The 22,198-nt window shown below is 32.7% G+C and overlaps 1 protein-coding gene across 2 annotated transcripts in view; it reads right to left on the bottom strand.

Annotated features, from left to right (window-relative positions):
* Positions 1–22,198, bottom strand: part of NELL2 (neural EGFL like 2) — a 138,782-nt gene that overhangs the window by 29,208 nt on the left and 87,376 nt on the right. For both annotated transcript variants that reach the window (XM_052000392.1, XM_052000394.1), the window contains 2 exons: positions 21,372–21,500; positions 14,759–14,884 (listed from right to left, as the gene is read on the bottom strand). In XM_052000392.1, the coding sequence (XP_051856352.1) occupies positions 14,759–14,884; positions 21,372–21,500 (255 nt within the window). The remainder of the gene's footprint in view (positions 1–14,758; positions 14,885–21,371; positions 21,501–22,198) is intronic.

Below are 22,198 nucleotides of genomic sequence, written 5' to 3'. Positions count from 1 at the left end.
CTTGAAGATTTAAAAATTACTCATATTCATTTTACATTAGAATGATTCTTAAAGTTATATCATTTTATCTGAAAGCAAGAAGAATTTGGTTTCTGAGGAAGAGAGTACTTCTGAGATAGGACTATATAAAGCAATCTTCAGCAAGCGAAGATTAGTCATGTGATAAATTCAGAAGTAACCTCTATAGTAGACTTCAAAATCACCCAGACACATGAATAAGTGTGGATATATAGTATATTTCTAGATCTCCACAAATGACAACTCAAAAAAGAACTGTCACAATGACTAATAATTGCAAGAAGATTCCAAATTTAAAGTTTCGCTATTCTATAAGAAACTTTAATGTCACTGTAATTAATCTTTTGATCCTCTATGCATCTATTCTTCCAAATGCTCATTCTTATCCAGTCACTGTCTAAACAGGAGATATATCCTACAATCCTATAATTGAAAGTATTTAAACTATTTAATTCCTCTCACAATGTGGGTAGTAGTTCCTTTTAAATGTACAATTCATACAATTTTCCTTTTACTCATTTTCCCATAAAATGTACTGTGTTGGACCATAGGGGGAAAAAAAAACTTCCATTCCTGAATCTTTGAATTTACCTCCCTTATAGTTCCTTCACCTTTCTAGTGATACATATTTTTTTATTGCAGAGAATGCAAAGTTGTTTTTAATTTTTAATTTGTTGAATAAAATCCCAAATTAAAAGCTCTCTTCCTTCATAGTGTCTCATACAAATATTAAATCATCTAAAATTCCTTGAATCCTTGAATCCCAAAATTCCAATAAATCAACAATTATTAAGAATGCTACAAACTGTACCAAATGTTGGGAATACAAAAAAAAAAAAAAAAAAAAAAGCAAAAGAGTGACTACTCTCAATGAGCTTACAGTCTAATGAGGGAGACAATATGCAAACAAATACATACAAAGCACACTACACACAGGATAAATAGGAAATTATAGTATTTTGTTTTTTCATTATATGGAAAGAGAGTTTTCACCATTTATTTTGTAAGATTTTGAATTCCAAAATTTCCCCCTTTCTTTCCCCTTCCCAAGACAGCAAGCAATATGACATAGATTATACATGGGGATGATAATTTTAAACATATTTCTATAATTGTCATGTTGTGAAAGAAAAATCAGAACAAAAGGGAAAAAACATAAGAAAGAAAAAGAAAACAAATATACAAAAGGCGAAAATAGTATGTTTTGATTCATATTCTGTCTCCATAATTCTCCTCCTGGATGTGGATGGCATTTTCCATTCCAATTATATTGGAATTGTCTTGGATAAATGTGTTGTTGAGAAGTTTATTATAGTTGATCATCACATAATCTTGCTGTTACTGTGCATGATATTTTCCTGGTTGTGCTTACTTCACTCAGCATCAATTCAAATAAATCTTTCCAGGCTTTTCTGAAATCAGTCTGCTCATCATTCATCATCTAACATTCATATACCATAACTTCTCCAGCCATTTCCCAATTGATAAGCATCATTTAATTTCCAATTCCTTATCACTACAAAAAGAGCTGCTACAAACAATTTTGTACATGTGGATCCTTTCCCCTCTCTTATGATCTCTTCAGGATAACAGACCCAGTAGTGACATCACTGGATCAAAGACTATGCACAGTTTTATAGCCCTTTGGACACAGTTCCAAAGTGGTCTCCAGAATGGCTGGAACAGTTCACAACTCTACCAACAGTGCATTCGTTCCCTAGTTTTCCCACATTCTCTCCAAAATTAATTGTTATCTTTTCCTGTCATCTTAACTAATCTGACAGGTTTGAAGTGATACCTCAGAGTTATTTTAATTTTCATTTATTTAAACACTAGTGACAGAGCTTTTTAAAATTGACTATAAATAGTTTTAATTTTTTCATTTGAAAATTGCCTGTTCATATCCCTTAACCATTTCTCAATTGAGGAATGACTTTTATCCTAATAAATTTGACTCGGTTCTCTATGTATTTTAGAAATAAGGACTTTAACACAAACACTGGTTGTAAAAATTGTTTCTCAGCATTTTGCTTCCCTTCTAATCTTGACTGTATAGGTTCTATTTGCAAAACCTTTTAAGTTTCATTTCATAATCTTCTCTATTTCTTGTTTTGTCATAAATTTCTCCTTCTCCGAAGATCTGACAAATAAACTATCCTTTGCTCTACTAATTTGCTTGAAGTATTACCCTTTAAATCACAAACCCATTTAGATTTTATTTTGGTATAGAGTGTGAGATGTTGATCTATGCTTAATTTCTGCCATACTATTTTCTGGTTTCCCCCATGATTTTTGTCAAATAATGAATTCTTATCCCAGAAGACAGAGTCTTTGGTTTATCAAATGGTAGATTACTATAGCCATTGACTACTGTGGCTTGTGTATTTAACCTATTCCACTCTATTTAACCTATATTTAACTTATTCCATCATTCTATTTCTTAGCCAATGCTAAATGGTTTTCATGACTGCTGCTTTATAATATAGTTCGTTTACTTCTCCAGTAAATCCTTTTGTTAGGTAATCGGAGGTTAGAAACTTGCCCAGAATCACACAGTTAGAAGAGTCTGAGGCTTGATTTGAACTCAGGACTTCCTGACTGCAAGTCAAATACTCTATTCACTGAGCCACCAGCTGTCTCAATATGATAAATAATCTATGGCAATTCTGCAGGACTATGGATGAAAAATGGTATCTATCTCCAGGTAGAGAATGGATGCTGGAACTAGCATATTTTTTCTCTTGTTCTTTTTTCCCCCCCACATTGCTAATATAGAAATATGTTTTATGTGATTTTCTATCTATAATGGTTGTCATATTTCTTGCTCAAAAATGGGGGAGTGATGGAGGGAGAGAAAAAATTTGCAAGTGAAAATGAAAATAAAAAATAAAAATTTTTAAAAGCTTTCCTCTAGGATAGCTCTGTTTCTTACACGAGGTGGGGAGACCTATTCTGGAATTTTGCTCTCTGAGAAAAGAAGTTTGATTTTTCTTTTCTTTTAAGTTGGGCATAACAGCATATAAATGGGATGTAGGATATTCAGGGAGGACCAGTAGCTCTGATGTTCAGACTGCTGAGCCCTTTTCAGGGTTGTTTTCCACCTTTGGTGTGTACCTGATTCATCCAACTCTCACTTATAGCTCCAAGAGGCAGCAGCATGTGCAGTGGCTATTACCCCATTAAATTGTTCTTACAGATGAGCTAAACCAGGTTGAAAGCAAACAACAGGTTTCAAACCCATCACTGAGTTGGAGGGATGATATCTGTTCCAAGTGTGTGAAGACTTCTCCTTGAAAAATGGGTAAATAAGAACAATTTGTTCCAATGGCTATGAAGGCGGTTGAAGCAGGTGTTGTGGAGCACTTAGAGCTTGGTTAGACATCAAAGATGCCCATGTTTTCCATTGCATCCTCAAGCCATCACTGGTCATCTTGGTTTTTGTCTTGCCACTGGACTTTGATGCCTCTGGAAGGGAGAAGCCGATGGCTATAAGAACTCTGCTTCACTTAAATTAGATTTCTAAATTAAATTATAAGTGTATAGGTCAAAAGTCATCAGCCATACTCCTTTTTTGCCATTTTAACCTACCTCAAAGTCCTGCTCTGACAGGCAAGTCACAAAGCAGCTGGTGTGGATATAATGGAAGCTGTAGTCACAAATGGCCCAGGCCATAGGGTGGTCTTCTCACTGAACTGAAGCAGCAGTGGGATTGAGAAGTCCACTGGCTGTCTGAACAGCTTTTTTGAAGTACTGTACAACTCATCTCCTGGCATGAGGAAGGGGCTAGAAAAGGTACCCAAAAAATTATCTGCTTTACCCAACCCTGGCCTGCTTCCTATGGCAAGTGGGGGTCCCGCCCTGTGGTCAAAACACAAAAAAATCATGTACAAAAACTTCTGCAAAGCTGATTCTACTTGCCATCAATACATGAAATATATCCGCTCTTAAGAACAACATGAAACCCAGTAGACCTAAAAGATGAACAGCTCTAATTGCACGAGAATTCAGCAGGTTTTACATCTATATAGTAGCCCTGAGTGAAACAAGGCTGGCAAATGAAGGCCAGTTTATCAAAGTCAGCTAGATACACATTTTTCTGGAATGGCTAACGCAATGGGGAACATTAGGAATTCAATTAAAATGAATCAAGTCAACAAGCTTATATGCCTCCCAAAAGGAAATCTAATGAGATCAAAGAAAAATGTTATGGAGACCTAGAAACTCTCATCATCAATGGGCCCCCCAAAAGACAACTTTATAATTCTGAGTGACATTAATTGCAGAGGAGGCTCACACTACCTGACATGGCAAGGGGTCATTGGGAGTAATAAAGTAATAAAGTCACTTTTTATGAAGACTCACGTGTATCATCAAACCAATACTGTTTTCCATTTACCTAAAGACAATAAAATTTCATGGATGCAATTTTGCAGTAAATATTAGCATATAGTAGACTATCTCATTGTAAGGACAGGAAAGATGGGATGAGGGAGGAACAATGTGATGTGTGTCACAGAGTATTGACATGCTCATAGACTCTCCAAGCTAATTCATTCATACCAACAAAAGCATCAGCTTCAAGGCAAGACAGTGACCAGAAATCCTAATGTCAACAGATTAGAGTGCTTCCCTATGTGAACACTGATAACTTGAAAGCAAAGCTAAGTCAATACATGGTGGGCAATAGTGAGAAAAAGAGTGGGCAGCTTTCAGAGATCTGGTGCACAGAACCACATTTATTCATCTAGGCCAGAACACTTGCAAACAACAAGATTAGGGTGAAAATGATGGGGAAATTCAGAAGCTGTTAGACAAAAAAGTGAGAATTCCACAGGGTTTACCAATAGAATAGTTCATGTATCACTTAAGTGAAAGTGAGAGATGCAGGATTCTTGGCTCAGTAAAAAGGCAAATGAAATTCAGTTTCATGCTCAAAGCAAGAATCCAAAGGCTTTTATGATGCTCTGAAGGCTATTTGTGGAACAAAGACCTGTGATTCATCTCAACTACTCAGTGCTGATGGAGAAACATTGATTAATGATAAGGAGAGAAGGTTGGAACACTAGTGTTCTCAACAGACTATCATCAATCAATGCTGGAGCCAATGCAGATTGGAGTCAATCCCTCTGTAGCCAAACTTCCAACTGAAGAAAAGGTTTTGCATGCCATTAAGCTACTGTCATGTGGAAAAATGCCTGGTACTGAGTCTATTCCATCTGAGATTTATAAGGCATGGGGTCCATTGCTCATACAAAAGCTGACTGAAATTTTCTTAGTTAATGGTAAGAGGAGGTTATTCCCTAGGAGCTCAAGGATACCTCCATTGTCTCTATGAAGGAAAAAGGAAATAGGTTATTCTATGACAATCAATGTTCTTGCTAGAATCTTCTTTAGTAGGCAGATTATTCACTTGGAAGATGGTCCTCTATCTAAGGGCCAGTGTAGTTTGAGAAAGTGCTGTGAAAAAGCTGATATAGTGTTTGGTGTTTGAGCACTCCAGAAGAAATGTGAGCAGTAGAAGAGAAATCTGAACACAACATACATTCATCTAACCAAGAACGATGATAACTACTGTCAGCCATGAGGATTGGTGGAAAAGTATGGCAAAATTTGGTTGCCGGAAGAAGTCCAGCAGTTTCATAATGGTACACTTGACTGGATTCTGAATAATGGTCAATATTCCCATGCTTTCTCAATTACCAATGGACTGAAACAGAGCTGGGTGCTAGCTCCCATCTTTTCAACATGACGTTTCTGTGATGCTGTTGGATCCATTGAACAAGGATGAAAATGGCATCAAGATCAGTTACTATATTGACAGTAAACTGCTCGATTTGAAATGGTTACAAGTCAAGACAAAAGTGGAGGGGGAATGTTGCAGATGATTGTACATTCAATGCAGCCTCTGAGGCTGAGATAGCTACAAAATATGGATCAATTTTCTATTGCTTGTGATAATTTTGACCTAACAATTAACATCAAGAAAACACAAGTTCTCCACCAGCTGGAACCACACCATCTATAATAAATCAGCTATAGCAAATGGAGAAATTTTGAATTCTGTGGATAGGTTAAAGGTGCATAGAACTATTGTGTTGTCCTCAGTATTGCATGCCTGTGAAACCTGGATAGTATACCAGTGACATTCCAGGAAATTGAATTACTTCCATATGAATTATCTTGGAAAGATTCTGAAGATCACCTCCTGGTAATATAAGATACCAAACACTGAGATCCTTTCTCAAGCTGGATTGCCAAACATTTAAACTCTACTACACAGAGTGGAATTCTAGTGGCTGACTATATTGCTCTACTGCCAAAAATATGTTTGCCTAAAAGACTATTTCATAGAAAACTCACACATAGCAGATACTTACATGGAGATGAGAAGCACGTTCTTCAAGAATGAAGAACAATAAACAACCAATCAGTGATTAAATCTATGATGTATATGGATGAGCCATCATAAAAGAGGCTCAGTGTGAAAGGGAAACAGTGAGTACCCTAGTCCCCCAACCCTGCCACAGAGCCAGGAATGGTTTTATTGAGGCTCTTGACATACAACTAGACCTAGAGTAAGGAATCCTCAGTTAGGGAGAGAGATGGCCAGAATCCCAATTGTCTTTGGTGCCAGTCAAGCATTGTACCACATCAGCCTTTTTGCAAGCAATAAAACAGGGATTAATCTTACAAAATGTTATTTGTTAAACTGTATTAACACGAATTTGGAAGTATAAAAGAATATTAATAACTGAATTTTATTATGAACTGTGCCATACAGTTTTTTGTTGATTTTTTAAAAATGCAACGCTCTAGAGAAGATATTTTTAAAAAAGGATAATGCAGAATTTCTACAAATGACTAAAGATCTATCAAGGATTTCAGACCATAGACTTTGCTGAGACACTCCAACAGAATTGCTGAAGACAGCAAATATTAAAATAGAGTGGAAGGAGGGAGAAAAAAGGATCAATTTAATCAATCCATTACCCAGCCCCAATTAAAGTAAATGAAAATGTGCAACTGCTCAATAACTCCCCTCCCTGAGAACAATTAATCTTGTGAAGTGAGAAGTAATGTTCGTGTATATATATCAATAGATTGATCCATCATAGGCTTGAGAATAGGTTAGAAAAGTCTTTGTTCCACTTAGAAGTCTTTGAAAGCCAGCAGAGAAAGGAAGTCATATTGTATAGAAAATGTATCAACATTGGCTAAGGAAAACTAATGTCTCCTTGAGGATTTTCTATAACATAGCCAAAAAAATTTAAACCCAGCAATATAATAAGCATATAATAAATCAGACAAGCTTATGATAGAATTATTTTGGGGGGAGAAGAGTTTTGGTCTTAGCCTTGGTCTCATGTTTCTTCCTTCTACATTTGGCTAGAGAAAGACCTTGTGAGCCTCAAATAATCTGGAAGATTTTATATTTTCCATAGGCAACCCCAAGGCATATCTGGAAAAACTAACAATAATCATTTTACAACAGGAATTAAAGACAAATTGGGCACAGTAAAGAAAGAGTGAAGGCTATTCAGGAATCCCTATAGAAAAGCTGTACTACCCCACAAGCAAATATCTTGACAACTCCCACAAAATTCCTTCCAAAGAATATTACTATCTTTCATGTTCAATAAATTTGAGCCCCACTTTTCCATCACAGACTTTTGGTAGGTTACTGTAACAGCTATACCACCATACCAAATAACCATTTCCAAAAGAAGTCTGCTGATTAGCTGATTATCAACTGATAAACAATAGAGGAAACACACCAATGAGTGCTGGCTATTCCATTAGAGAGATACTCTTTTAATTATCTAAAACTTCCTCTAGATTCTCAGAGGAAAGACAGACAGCCTTGCTCTAGGGACTCAATTTGTTCCTGTGAGTAGGTGGTTGAGAGAGTAGCCATAAAACATATTACATAATTAGAGAGAAGAGAAGAGTATTAGAATATAATGGATTTTTCCTCAACCTGAGAGATAAGACGTGGAGAGAGGAAGAGGAAGAGGAAGAGGAAGAGGAAGAGGAAGAGGAAGAAGAAGAAGAAGAAGAAGAAGAAGAAGAAGAAGAAGAAGAAGAAGAAGAAGAAGAAGAAGAAGGAAGAGGAGGAGGAGGAGAAGAAGGAGGAGGAGAAGAAGGAGGAGGAGGAGGAGGAGGAGGAAGAGGAAGAGGAGGAGGAAGAGGAAAGGAAGAAGGAGGAGCAGAAAGGAGAGGAAAGGGATGAAGAAAGAAAGAGGGGGAGAGAGAGACAGAGAGAGAGAGAGAGACAGAGAGAAAGAGAGAGAGAGACAGAGAGAGAGAGAGAGAGAGAGAGAGAGAGAGAGAGAGAGAGAGAGAGAAGGGGAAGGAAAAGGGAAGAGATGAGGGAGAGGGAAGGAGAAAATGTGTGTAGGTTATCTATAGGGACAATTTACAAATCTATTCCTTTAAATCCAGCCTCCATCTAGAGTTCTAGATTAGCTATTCTAACTATAGCATTACCTAGGAATTCTACCAGAACTCATCCAACTTGTCCAAGATTCAAGTTGTAATTTTCTCCTCATTATCTGCTCCTCCTTATGCATTTAGTTGTGTCAGTGGTACATCCCAGTCATTTGGGATTAAGTCTTCAAAGTCACCTCATTTATGATTTCCAGAAGCATAAGGGATATGTCTTATTCTTCTTTAGATCCTTAACAGGGCAGTGACTAATACAGGGACTTACACATCTATTTCATAAATATTTGTTAAATGAATTATGGTAATCAGCCAATGATATTCATTTTCATTATAACATGAAAGTGTTTATCAAAGCAGACAGCTAGGTGGTGGAATAGAGCACTTGGCCTAGCTTAAGGAAGAGCTGAGTTCAAATGTGCCTTCAGACACTAATTAGCTGCGTGACAGTGGGCAAATCATTTAGCACCTGTTTATATCACTTCCCCAATCTATAAAATGGAGACACATAGGGAAAGAAAATGGTAAATGGGTTTAGTATTTTTTCCTAGGAAAACAAAATTGACAAATTTCAAACATGATTGAACAACAATTCACCAAAGCAACCTGTGTTTTGGTTAACTATACTTTATTTAAATATTTCAAAAACTTCTAACTGCAGTGATATGAGTCACTCTCCCGACTTTGATAAATTTAACTCTCCATGCATAGGAGGACAGTTTTAATTTATTGTTGTGTTCCAAAATAATTCAATATCCTAGAGGCAATCTAGCTGAGCAGAAGCCAAATATTCAATCTGTTACTGGGTATAAACTAAGTTTTTCTAGCTCTGTTAGGACCTGCTAGGGCTTATTATTCAATGCCAACAGGAGAAGAGAACTTTAGTGGAAATTAGTTACTATATTTCTTTTAATTTCTGGAAATTTTTCTTAATTTTTTCCCAAATACAATATATATAAAATTATATATACATATATGCCATATTGAAGGGATAGATGTTATTTTATTCACTATTATGGGAATCAAATAAGTTATTTTTTATCTACTAAATGTAGAAAAATGGAAGAACAGAAAGTAACAATATGATTCCTGATTCTCTAGCAGTCTGCTATTTGACAAGTTAACAATTTGATAAATGCGGTGTTTTTTTTTTCTTAATCTTTATCCTTTGTAATCGTTCTGCAACTTTTTAGATTATCTATCACCCACTTCTCCTTGTTATTCTCTTCTCTCTAGGTTTTTAGGTCATTACTTTCTCTTGGTTTTCCACCTCCTCCCTATTTAACTTCTTTGCTGGATCTTTATCCAGGTCACATCTGCTGCGGTCACACTTAGGGATGTCCCAAAGATCCTAGTAATGTAGTATTTGATAAATCTAAACACTCCAGTTATTGGGATAAAAACTCACTATTTGACAAAAACTTTTGGGAAAACTGGAAAACAATAGAATACAAAGTATATAGAATATATTAACTACACTAACATCTGATCCCATGTACCAAGATAAGGTCAAAATGGGTGCATGATTTAACCTTAAAAGATGACACCATAAGCAAACTAGAAGAACAAGGAGTAGTCTATCTGTGATATATATGGGGAGGGGAAGATTTTATGACAAAACAAAAGAGAGAAATGCAAAATGGGTTAAAGAGGAACAATACAGACATATACATAATACATGTGTATGTGTATATACATCTAGATATCTATATTTATATCTATATGTATCTCAAGAAGGTATAGAACATTTCAAAATTTATAAAGAAATAAAGGGAGGATAGGATAAGGGAAAGTATAGAAGGTTGTGTAGATAAATATGAGTGGAATGAGGTATTTAGATTAATGGGAAAAAGATCCAAAGGGAGGGAAAGGTGGAGGGGGAAAGGATAATGGAGGGCTTCTTTGGGTAGGGTGAGGTTAAGTAATAGCAAAGCAAATTAACAAGTAAAAGCAAACTAGAAGAGTTAGAAGGAATGGGAACGAAAAGATAATGTGTGTGTGTGTGTGTGTGTGTGTGTGTGTGTGTGTGTGTGTTTATGTAGATAGATATGTTTGCATGTATGTATCTGTGTGTGACTAGATATAATATATCTGTGCTTCATTTTAGCTCACTTGGGGAAGTCAGAGGGGAAGAAAGGGGAAAAATTCATGTGTTCAAGGAATGTAGTATGTATTTAGTAAATTCAAATGACAGTAATACAGCTATTAAGCATGTTTTTCTTTAAAAAAATAAAAAAAATGAAGTTTCTACAGTCTATACTAAATTCAAATTTTTTGAAAGAGTTAGCTAATGACTCAATTTCTAATTTAGTGCATTAATTAAATAATAAAAATACCGGTACTACCCTAAAATTTTCAATTCTGTTTACAATTTACTGAAACAAAATAATTCTTTCACTTTTAGGAGAAAATAGAATTACAAGAGAAAAAAGAAAGAGATGTAGACAATTCTTTACATATACAATACAATGAAACAATAATAGCTGATAAAATCACAAAAGAAATCAAGATAAAGAGATTTCAGAATATTATAGAAGAAAATACAAAACTATATCATAGTTGATTAGTCATCTATAATTTTTAAGAAAAATATGATAATGATAAATCTAGAGTGAGAAGTTCAATTAACTGCTCTATTGGGAATATTATTTGTTGCTTTAAAAAAATTGATGCCATCCAGATTTCAGAAGAATCTGGAAAGATTTGCATGCACTGATGTAAGGTAAAATGAGCAGAAACATTGTGGACAGAAACAGCAAAATTGTGTGATAATCAAATATTATTGCCTTGTTAATTATTAACTGTTAATAATTTACAAAGGTCCAAGACAATTACAAAGGATTCATAATGGAAAATGTTAACCAAATCCAAAGAAAGAACTGATGAACTCAGAATGAAGATCAAAGCATACTATTTTTACTTTATTTTTTTCCGTATGGTTTGTTTTTTTCCTGTGACTAATTAAACATGTTTTACATGAGCACATATATAGTTTGTATCTAATTGTTTATCTTTGTAGAAAGAGGGGAGGGAAAAGAAGGAGAAAAATTTGGAAATTAAAGTTTTGTAAAAATGAATACAAAAAACTTTCTTTACTTGTAATTAAAAAATACCATTAAATATCAAGAAATGATTTAAAAATCCCACAACAAAACTTTTTTGCCTTACAATGTTCATAATCATTTAACTTAAAGAGTTTCATAAGTGTATTATTTCTGAAAAAGAACCAAGTTATTGGGTAAAGGGTAATCAGGCTCTAATCTGTCAACATTACAAAATCAAAGAATTATTCTTCATATGCTACCAAATTTTATCACTCTCTCCAGTGTTATAATCCATTAAATAGGTAATTTTTTAAAAATACCCAAAATTTCATCCAAAGTAGAAGGTCAAGCTACGTTATATATTCTGTAAGGAACCTTGAAGTAAAATAAATAAATAAATAAACAAAAGAATTGATGCCATTCATAACAGAATACATTTTCAATACATTATTGTCAATTTTAAATGATTGTAACTTTAATAATAAGTATTTGAAAACAGACTTAATTTAATTTTTTATCATGTTAATACAATTTTGGAAATAAAATCTGGAATAGCTAGGTCATTAGAAAATTTTCCTAAAATTATCATTTAGTAGTCTAAATCACATATTGATTCAGTGTCTGAAATAAAACAAGTTAACAATTTAAAAATATTTCTATTTATTCAGAGTCTCATAAAACATCAAACTAAGCCAGAAACCATCAAGAAGTCAAAATGAAAATTATTAAATATTGTTGAATCCTGGGACCTATATGATTGGCATGTAGTTTATGAGTTACTACTGTTGCACAGCATGCATATCCTGCATTTTAGCAAATTTAAACAATAGGACATGAAAACATGAATCTCAAGTTGAATATTTGATTACCAGATACATTAAAAATATCCACTAAATAAAAAATGATATATTTCATACTTTTCCTAAAAAAAAAATACTGGAAAACATAATTCAACACATAAACTCACATCTTTCATCAGACAGAAACAAGAATAAAATCAATTGGAATTATTTTAATTTATTATAATGATCTATTTTGCCTTATGAAGAGCTTGCATGAATAGCTGGAGGAAAATGTATCATTAAGTGAAACTTTAACTCATGAAATTTATTTGAATGATTTTAAGAGTTTTGTAGGAAATGATGTAGAATCAAACAATGCTCCAATCTTTGTAACTATGCAAAACGCTAAAAAGATATTAGTATTGTTATCAGTAGGGCTGGAATTGAAAGATGTTTCAGTTTAATGAATATAATTTGTATGACGATGAGAAATAGACCACATAGAACAGATTACATATTAGATTAGTGAAAAATTTGTTGGGAAAAAGTTGTCAGACTGAGATGTAACTCTGTATGTCAAATTAGATTTGAATCAAAAACATTCTTTACTAAAAATATATTTTTGGCAAAAATCAGTGAAGACATTCTTTGAAAATCAATTGGCGACATCAAATAATGTTGAGGCAACTAGGTGGTGCAGTAGCATTGGCCCTGAAGTCAGGAGAATATGAGTTCAAATTCGACCTCAGACACTTAACACTTTCTAGCTGTGTGACCCTGGGCAAATCACTTAACCCCAATTGCCTCAGCAACAACAACAAAAGAATATTGTATACTTTATTTTTTCTAAGTTGTGTGCTACACATCTTTTAGATGAGAAATATTTTAAATAAACTTATGTGAAGTTAAGGAAAGCTTATTTCCCCCCAGAAAGCCTGGAGTTAAACATTCATCAGGACCTAGTTCTAGACCTTAGCAATAAACCTCTGACTTAGAAACTGAACAAGTTTTTCCTTCAACAAGAACTAGACAACAAATTTGGACAAGACTTGTTCTTTGATGTAAGAGTTCAATTCTTGTTCATAGAAGTGGTAAGATTTTTTTGTTGTTATCTTCTTCTCCAGTGTAGTTTTATTGTTTTGTTGAGGATTTTTAGAAGCAATTTTTTGTTTCTTTTATTAGGTCAGTCATTTCTTTAAAAGAAACAGACAAACAACAACAATAAAACCAAAAAAAAAATTTCTCATTCTATCACTAAAATACAATTCTTTATTTATATTGTCTTAGTCTTCATGGCAAATTATGTTTTGTATCATGCTATTTTTTTCTCTCTTTTTACTTTTCTTAAATAAGAAGCATGAAAGACATCCCAAGTAGAATTCATTATCTTCCCCACAAAATGTGAACTTCCTTCCTTCTGTCAATGACAACACCATTCTTCCAGTCACCTCATTTCACATCCTAAGAGTCATTAAATTCCTCATTCTTATTTATGCCACATCTCCAATCAGTAGCCAAACCTTGTCAATTATATCTCCATGACATCTTCTTTTCATTGGCTGTCTTATATTTCTAAAAAGTTTGCCTTTGCATTTTTGTGTCTTTAATTTCTTTCAAAGTTCAACTCTAGAATTACATTTTTGCATAAAATTTTTTTTAAAGTTTCTAAAGCCTTTCCCCCAAAGATTACTTAAATTTTTTTTTTTTGTTTTCACTTTTTCTAGGCCTTTTTCAGGTTTTATAATTTGGCTGAACAACAAATCAGCAACCAAAGTCATGTAAAACTTGATATTATTCTCTTAAAACAAAATCACAAGATATTTAATATGATATGTATGTCAGTGTGAAAATACAAAAGATATGTCAAAGATGACTTAAAAATAGGAAACTAGTACATTTATCTACTTCCAGGGGTCCTCAAACTATGGCCACGGGCCAGATGGGGCAGCTGAGGATGATTATCCCCCTCACCTAGGGCTATGAATTTTCTTTATTTAAAGGCCCACAAAACAAAGTTTTTGTTTTTACTATAGTCTGGCCCTCCAACAGTCTGAGGGACAGCGAACTGGCCCCTTATTTAAAAAGTTTGAGGACCCCTGGAACTGTTAGTTTTCATATTTTAAGGTATACAGTATATACAGTATATAGCAAAGAATTTTATCCACATCTTTAGGAATGTCCAGGAAAAAAAAAAAAAAAACAATAGTACTTCCCAATCAGATATGAAGAATTTTTGATTCACTGTCTCTTGGTTTTATGTAAGCATAAGAAATTATGTGTCCCAGATGGATTGTATGTACCTCGAGATAAATGATTATTTCATTTTTGTCTTCATATTCCTAGTACCTAGCATAGTAGAAGTGGAATTTAAGTAGGTATGTAAGAAATGTTTATGAATTGATTAAAACAGGTATTTTTTCCTTTGAAAGTATTAAAATATATCATTTGTTGTTGTAAATAACAGTCTCTTACCTGCACATGAGTAATCATCAATTCTTAGGTATCCTGCTTTGCAAATGCACATGAAAGAACCTGGTGTGTTGACACACACAGTATTCTCCCGGCAATAATGGTGTCCTTCAGCACATTCATCAATGTCTGTGAAAAAAGGAGGAATGTCAAATGATCAAGAACTCTTTGTTAGAGCTTTTTTAATATTTTGAGGGGGAAGTTACATTAATAGCATAAAATTCTAAAATATTTTTGTATTTCTATTTTTAAAATGAGTAATGTTCAAACTACAGAAACATTATTTGGTTTCTGCAAACAGTTCTTTGTTAGTTACAAAGAAGACTACGTTAACATTAATCCTTCCTAACTTTTGAAAGCTATAGAACACCTTTGTTAGCAATAATATATTTTATTTCATATGAAGAAGTAAAGCAAGGGGAGTATTAGCATTTTATGTACACTACAAATTGGAAAAACTGTCTTAAAAATACTGTCAGTAACTTTTTTTTTCCATTCAAGTTACAGGGTATTCTACTAAGTTGAACAGATAGGAACTCACCTCTATTTTCAGATCTCCAAAAAATTGTGAAAAGAAAGAATACTCTTTAAAACTTATTTTTATGCTTTTTTTCTTTTCCTTATATCACCTTTTTTAATGTATCCCTTCCTAGAAGGTCACTTCTTATTGTAAATATAACAGGGCTGAAAGGAAAAAAGCCAATGAGGGAACACAAACGGAATCCATGTGGATATTTGGTGAGCTTATGATAGTATGGCATAGAAAGGTCTCACCTATTTCAGAGGATGTTCATGTAGTCTTTGTTTCCTGTTCATTTAGTGTGTGGGATAAAAGGGTGCTAAGTTAGAAATGAGAATGAATATAAAAGGTCCAAGTATAAATTGTCTTTTTCTTCCTCTAGGACATGAGATATAAAATTGACTTTTGCTTCTAGAAGCACATGTGGATAGAAGTATCTTTCTCTCTAATGGATGGCCAGTGAACATAAAGACAATTTGGTATACAATTGTGATGTACTACTACTGTGCTATAAGAAATGATGAGTTCAGTAATCTTAGAAAAACATGGATAGACTTGCATATTATATGTAGTAACAGTAATATTGTTTTAAGAACTACTTCAGGTGAATAAAACATTTTGACTATTATAAATACCCAGATTAGCTATAAAGGGATATGAAGGAAGAAGCTATTCATATCTAGAGAAAAGACAAATAAGTAGAAGTATATCTAGAATGAGTCTCCATACATACATACATACATATTTTTGTTTAATGGTATCCATCCATAGGGTGGGAGGAAAGGAAAAAAATTTATATGATAACTTTATTATATATTTAAAAGGAATAGCAAGTTGTAAATAATAGATTTGTAATTTCAAGTGCAATAATCTTTTTTATTATGGTATGGAAATGCTTTTTTATTTCATAAATTAAAAATTAAATTAATAAAAATTTTTAAAAGATAGAAAAACAAAAAAAAAAACAGAAAGACTCTTCAATAAACCTTTTTTTTTTTTACTAAGCAGTATACAGACAAGAAACAAATTGGCCTACCATGTGCCAGGCAGTGTGCCAAGCACTTCATAAATATCATCTTATTTGATGCAATAACCCTGAAAGATAGTCACAGATGATAAAACAAACAGAAGTTAAGTGACTGCTTCAGTGTCACACAGGTGACCAGATTTAAGCAATCAATAGCCATATAGAAAAATAAAAACTATTTATTCATATAATTAGAGTTTTCATTAACTTAGGAATAGCTACTATTCCAATAATTTTGAATTAATTCATTATATATCTTGGAATTGTGACATGTATGAAAGAAATTTGCTGTTTTTCTTTTAAGTTAAACTACACTGCTTTTGTTGATGGAAGAAAAGAAAAAAAAAACTTTTATGTTATATAGCTAACAAGAGATGTCCAGATCATCTAGGAGGAAAGCATCCACATTGGTCATGCCGAGGATCTGCTTTTGGGAGATCTTCTGTAGTTCCTTACAATGTTTTCCGTTGGCTGTGCTTGTTTTTAATTATACCTAATGGAGGCATAATGCATCCATGACTGGACAGAGGCAAAGTAATTATGCATGGGCACCATGAACTTATCTGGATAGGAAAAAAGTCCCTTTTCTCCTTATGCCATATGACCCCAAGAAAAAATATATAAAATATTCAAACTATTAGAAGACCAGATAGAGATTTTAAATAATAGAAATTAATCTATATCCAAAAGAACTAACAACAACAAGAAGAAGGTGTGATCCTGATGTATTGATTCACAAGAAAATTCAATAAAACTTTTAAAGAACAGTTCATATTTATACATCACATTAATCTAAAACATTGAGAAAGAAATCACCCTATCAGAATTCTTTTAGGAGACAAATATAATTCTAATATTTAAGCAGTGACTCAAAAATTACTAAACAAAATGCTATCAAATACAGTATCACATTTCAAGAAATCATTCCTTAGGTAAACAGAATCTTTGAAAAGTTAGGTATGATAGGCCTTTGGAGAAAATTGAATGGAGACAGAAAAGATGAGCTTTTTTCTAGTGGTACATGGAACCTATACAAAAACGACCATGTATTAGGGCATAAAACCCTCAAAATCAAATACGGAAAGGCAGAAATAGTAAATACATCTTTTTGCAAATTATGAAATTACATGTAATAAAGAGTCATAGAAAAATAGACAAAATATTAATGGAAATTAAATAATCTAATCCTAAAAATGAACAGGTGAAACAAGAAATCATAGAAACAATTGAAAATTTCACCCAAGAGAATGATGATAGTAAGAGAATATACCAAAATTTAAGGGATGCAGCCAAAGCAATTCTTAGGGAAAATTTTATGTCTCTAGAGATTTACTTGAATAAAATAGAGAAAGACAAAATCAATGAATTGGGCATGTAAATAAAAAAAAACTAGAAAGAGAACAAATTTTAAGCTCTAAATTAAATGCTAAATATGAAACTCTGAAAATAAAAGGGGAGATGAATAACATTGAAAGTTAAAAAATACTATTGCAGTAATAAACAAAACTAACAGTTGGTATTATGAAAAACCCCAACAAAATAGATAAACCTTTAGTTCATTTGATTAGAAAAGGGAATGAAGAAAATCAAATTGCCAGTAACAAAAATAAAAAGGGTGAACTTAACCCCAATGAAGAGAAAATTAAAGCAATAATTAGGAGTTATTTTGCCCAAATATATGTCACTAAATCTAATAATCTAAGTATAATGGATGAATACCTACAAAAATATAGATTGCCCAGAATAACAGAAGAGGAAATAAATTATTTAAATAGTCTCATTTAGGAAAAGAAATTGGACAAGCTATTAGTGATCTAAGAAAAAATCTTCAGCGTCAGATGGATTTACAAATGAATTCTACCAAACAATTAAAGAACAATTAATTCCAATGCAAGGCAAACTATTGGAAAAATAAAGAAAGAAACCCTGCCAAATTCCTTTTATGACACAGATAGGGTGCCGATATTTAAACCAAATAGGGTCAAAACAGGGAAAGAAAATTATGGATCAATTTCCCTAATGAATATTGATGCAAAAATTTTAACTAAAATATTAGCAAGAGAGGACAATACGTTACCACCAGGATAATATACCATCATCAAGTAGGATTTATACCAGGAATGCAGGGGCTGATTAAATGTTAGGAAAACTATTACCATAATTGACTACATCAATAACCAAACAGAAATCACAGAATTAATCTCAATAGATGCAGAAAAAGCATTTGACAAAATTCAGCACCCATTCCTATTAAAAACAATGGAACTTTCCTTAAAATGATCAGTTAGCATCATATGTAATGGGGATAAACTAAAAGCATTCCCAATAAGATCTGGGTGAAACAAGGTTGCCCATTATCACCATTACAATTAAATGTTGTATTAGAAATATTAGCTTTAGCAATAAGCGAAATTAAAGAAATTAAAAGAACTAGAATAAGTAATGAGGAAATAAAATTATTACTCTTTGTAGATAATCTAATGGTATACTTAGAAAATCCTAGAGAATCAACTAAAAAACTACTAGAAACAATTCACAACTTTAGCAAAGTTGCAAGATACAAAATAAATCCACATAAATCATTGCCACTTCTACATGTTACTAACAGAATCCAGCAGCAAGAGATAGTAAAAAAAAAAAAATCCCATTTAAAATAGCTGCAGATAATATAAAATATTTGGGAACTTACCCGCCAAGGCAAAGTTAGTAACTACATGAACACAATTACAAAACACTTTTCACACATATAAAATTAGATCTAAACAATTGGAAGAATATCAAGTGCTTATGAGTAGGCCAAGCTAATATAATCCAAACAACAATTCTATTTATTCAATGCCACGCCAAACTGCCAAGAAATTATTTAAATGAATTAGAAAAAAAATAACAAAATTCATCTGGATGAATAGAAGGTCAAGAATTTCAAGGAAATTAATGAAAAAATGCCTAGCTGTACCATACCTAAAATTATATTACAAAGCAATGGTCATCAAAATCATTTGGTACTGACTAAGAAATATAGTTTATCAGTGGAACAGGTTAGGCTCACAAAACACAATTGTCATTGACTATAGGAATCTAGTCTTTGATAAACCCAAAGATTCCAGCATCTGGGATAAGAACTTACTATTTAACAAAAATTGCTGGGGAAACTAGAAAATAGTATGGCAGAAACTAGGCAGAAACATGAAACACCCTAAACCAAGATAAAATTGAAATGGGTTCATGACTTAGACATAAAGGATGATATTATAAGCAAATTAAGAGAACAAATGATAGTCTACCTCTCAGAGTTGGAAGGAATTTATATCCAAAGAAGAACTAGAGAACATTATAAAATGCAAAATGGATAATTTTGATTATATTAAATTAAAAAATGTTTGTACAAACAAAAATAATTGCAACCAAGATTAGAAGGGAAGTAGAAAATAGGGGGTGGGGGTGGATTTTACATCCAAGGGTTCTGATAAAGACCTTATTTCTAAAAATATAGAGAAAATTGACTCAGCTTTGTAAGAGTACAAGCCATTATCCAACTGATAAATGGTCAAAGGATATGAACAATTTTCAGACAAAGAAATCAAAACCCGTATGAAAAAATGCTCTAAATCATTATTAATTAGAGAAATGCAAATTAAGATAATTCTGAAGTACATTACACATCTCTAAGATTAGCTTAGATGGCAGGAAAAGATAATTATAAATGTTGGAAGGGATATAGGAAAACTGGGATACTAATGCATTGTTGGTGGAGTTGTGAACTAACCCAACCATTCTACAGAGCAATTTGGAACTATGCCCAAAGAGCTATAAAACTGTGCATACCCTTTTACCCAGAAATGCCATTATTGACTCTATATCCCAAGGAAATCATAAAGAAAGGAAAAGGACCCGCAAAAATGTTTGTAGTAGCTCTTTTTGTGGTAGAAAAGAATTGGAAAATGAGTAAATGTCCATCAATTGGGGAATGGCTGAACATGTTGTGGTACATGAAGATAATGGAATATTATTGTCATATAAAAATGATGAACTAGCTGATTTTAGAAAAGCCTGGAAAGATTTATATGAATTGATAATGAGCAACACAAGCAGAACCAGGAATACATTGTACACAATAACAGCAAAAATATGCAATGATCAACTATGAAAGACTAGTTCTTCTCAGCAATTCAGTAATCCAAAGCAATCCCATTAGACGTTCAACAGAAAATGTCATCTGCATCCAGAAAAACAACTAAGGACACTGAATAAAAATCAACACATGCTACTTTCACTTCTTTTTCTGTTTTTTTTTTTTAATCTCTCCCATGATTTTTCCCTTTTGCTCTGATTTTTTTTCTCCCAACATGATTCATAAAGTAATGTATTTTAAAAAATAAATATATTAGAAAAAGTACTCCTAAAGAAATTTAAAGTAGGATAAGGATGGGTATTGCTTATAATTAGACTGTGCCAATATAATAAAGTTGATAAAGTTACCAAAATCAATTTATGCTTTTTATATTCCATCAACCAAATTAATAAGAGAAAACTTTATAGAACTTGGTAATATCAAAACAAAATTAATCTGGAAAAACAAGAGATCTAGAACATGAAGGGTAATAATGAAAAGAAGTTTTCATGAAGAAGGAATATGAATTCCAGATTTCAAACTAAATTACAAAACAATCATTATCAAAACCACCTGATATTGGTTAAAGGATAGAAAGCTAGATCAATAAAACAGACTAGAAAAAGGGCATTTATAAATAGCAGAATTCAACAGTCCAGTGTTTGATGAAGTAGAAAACATAAATTATCTCCGAAAAAACTGCTTATTTGATAAAAACTGTTGAGAAAATTGAAAGTAGTCTCACAGAAATGTCTTAGACTAATACCTTATATTATATTTTATAATATATTGTAAATAAATACATGACTTTAATATTAAAGATATCATTTTTTTTAAATTGTGGGAAACAATTCAAATACTTTTCCCATTAATTGGTAAAAAATAGTATTTTAACCAAACATTTACTGAAGCAATTACAAAAGACAAAACTTTTGATTACTTGGAAAAAAAATATTACCTTCACAGTAGGCATTGTCCTCTCGAAGGGCCCGAAAACCATCTTGACAAATACATACTGCCCTGTCATTTAAATTCTGACAGACTGAATTCTCCATACAGTTATGTTTCACAGAGCAAAAATCATGACCTAGAGGAAAAATTAAATGCCTTCAGGTAAATTTCAGAAAATCAAATGTTTCCTATTTTATTCTTTATTTAAATTTTTTTCCTGTGGTTTTTCCTTCACTGCTATTCTTACCTAAAAGAAAGAGATTGTTTACTTCAATATAATTGAACTTAATGCCAAAAAATTCTACTTTATTTCCAACCCAAATTATTTTTCCTGCAAGGTTTTAGTTGAAATATTTTCTTTGCCTTTTCTGAAAAAAAGAATTAGTAGATATCCTTAGCCCAGTCCTATTATTAATACATGAAACAATTCTGTCAAGTAGTCACATTATTCAATTTTGCATGGTGTATTTCTGTTAGACTGGATATCCCCTCAATTTTCAATTCTTTGCCACCATAAAAAGATCTGCTATAAATATTTTTGTGCAAAAAGATTCTTTTCCCCCTTCTTTCATTGTGAGGAAGATTTTGTGAGGAAGAGTAGTATTATTGGATCAGAGAGTATGCACAGCCCTGTGGGGCATAGTTTGAAATTGCTTACAGAATGTTTGGATTGATTCACAACTCCACCAACAGTGTATTAGTGTCCCAGCTTTTCCACATGTCCTTCAATATTTCTCATTTTGTTTTTTTCTTTTTGTCATATTAGTCAATCTAATAGATGTGATGTGGTACCTCAGAACTGTTTTAATTTACATTTTTCTGATCCAATGTATC

The sequence above is a fragment of the Antechinus flavipes genome, chromosome 5 (genome assembly GCF_016432865.1).
Source record: "Antechinus flavipes isolate AdamAnt ecotype Samford, QLD, Australia chromosome 5, AdamAnt_v2, whole genome shotgun sequence".
NCBI classification, from domain to species: Eukaryota; Metazoa; Chordata; class Mammalia; order Dasyuromorphia; family Dasyuridae; genus Antechinus; species Antechinus flavipes.
Note: the sequence above shows the minus strand (reverse complement) of the source record. Positions and strands in the feature narration are given on the sequence as shown.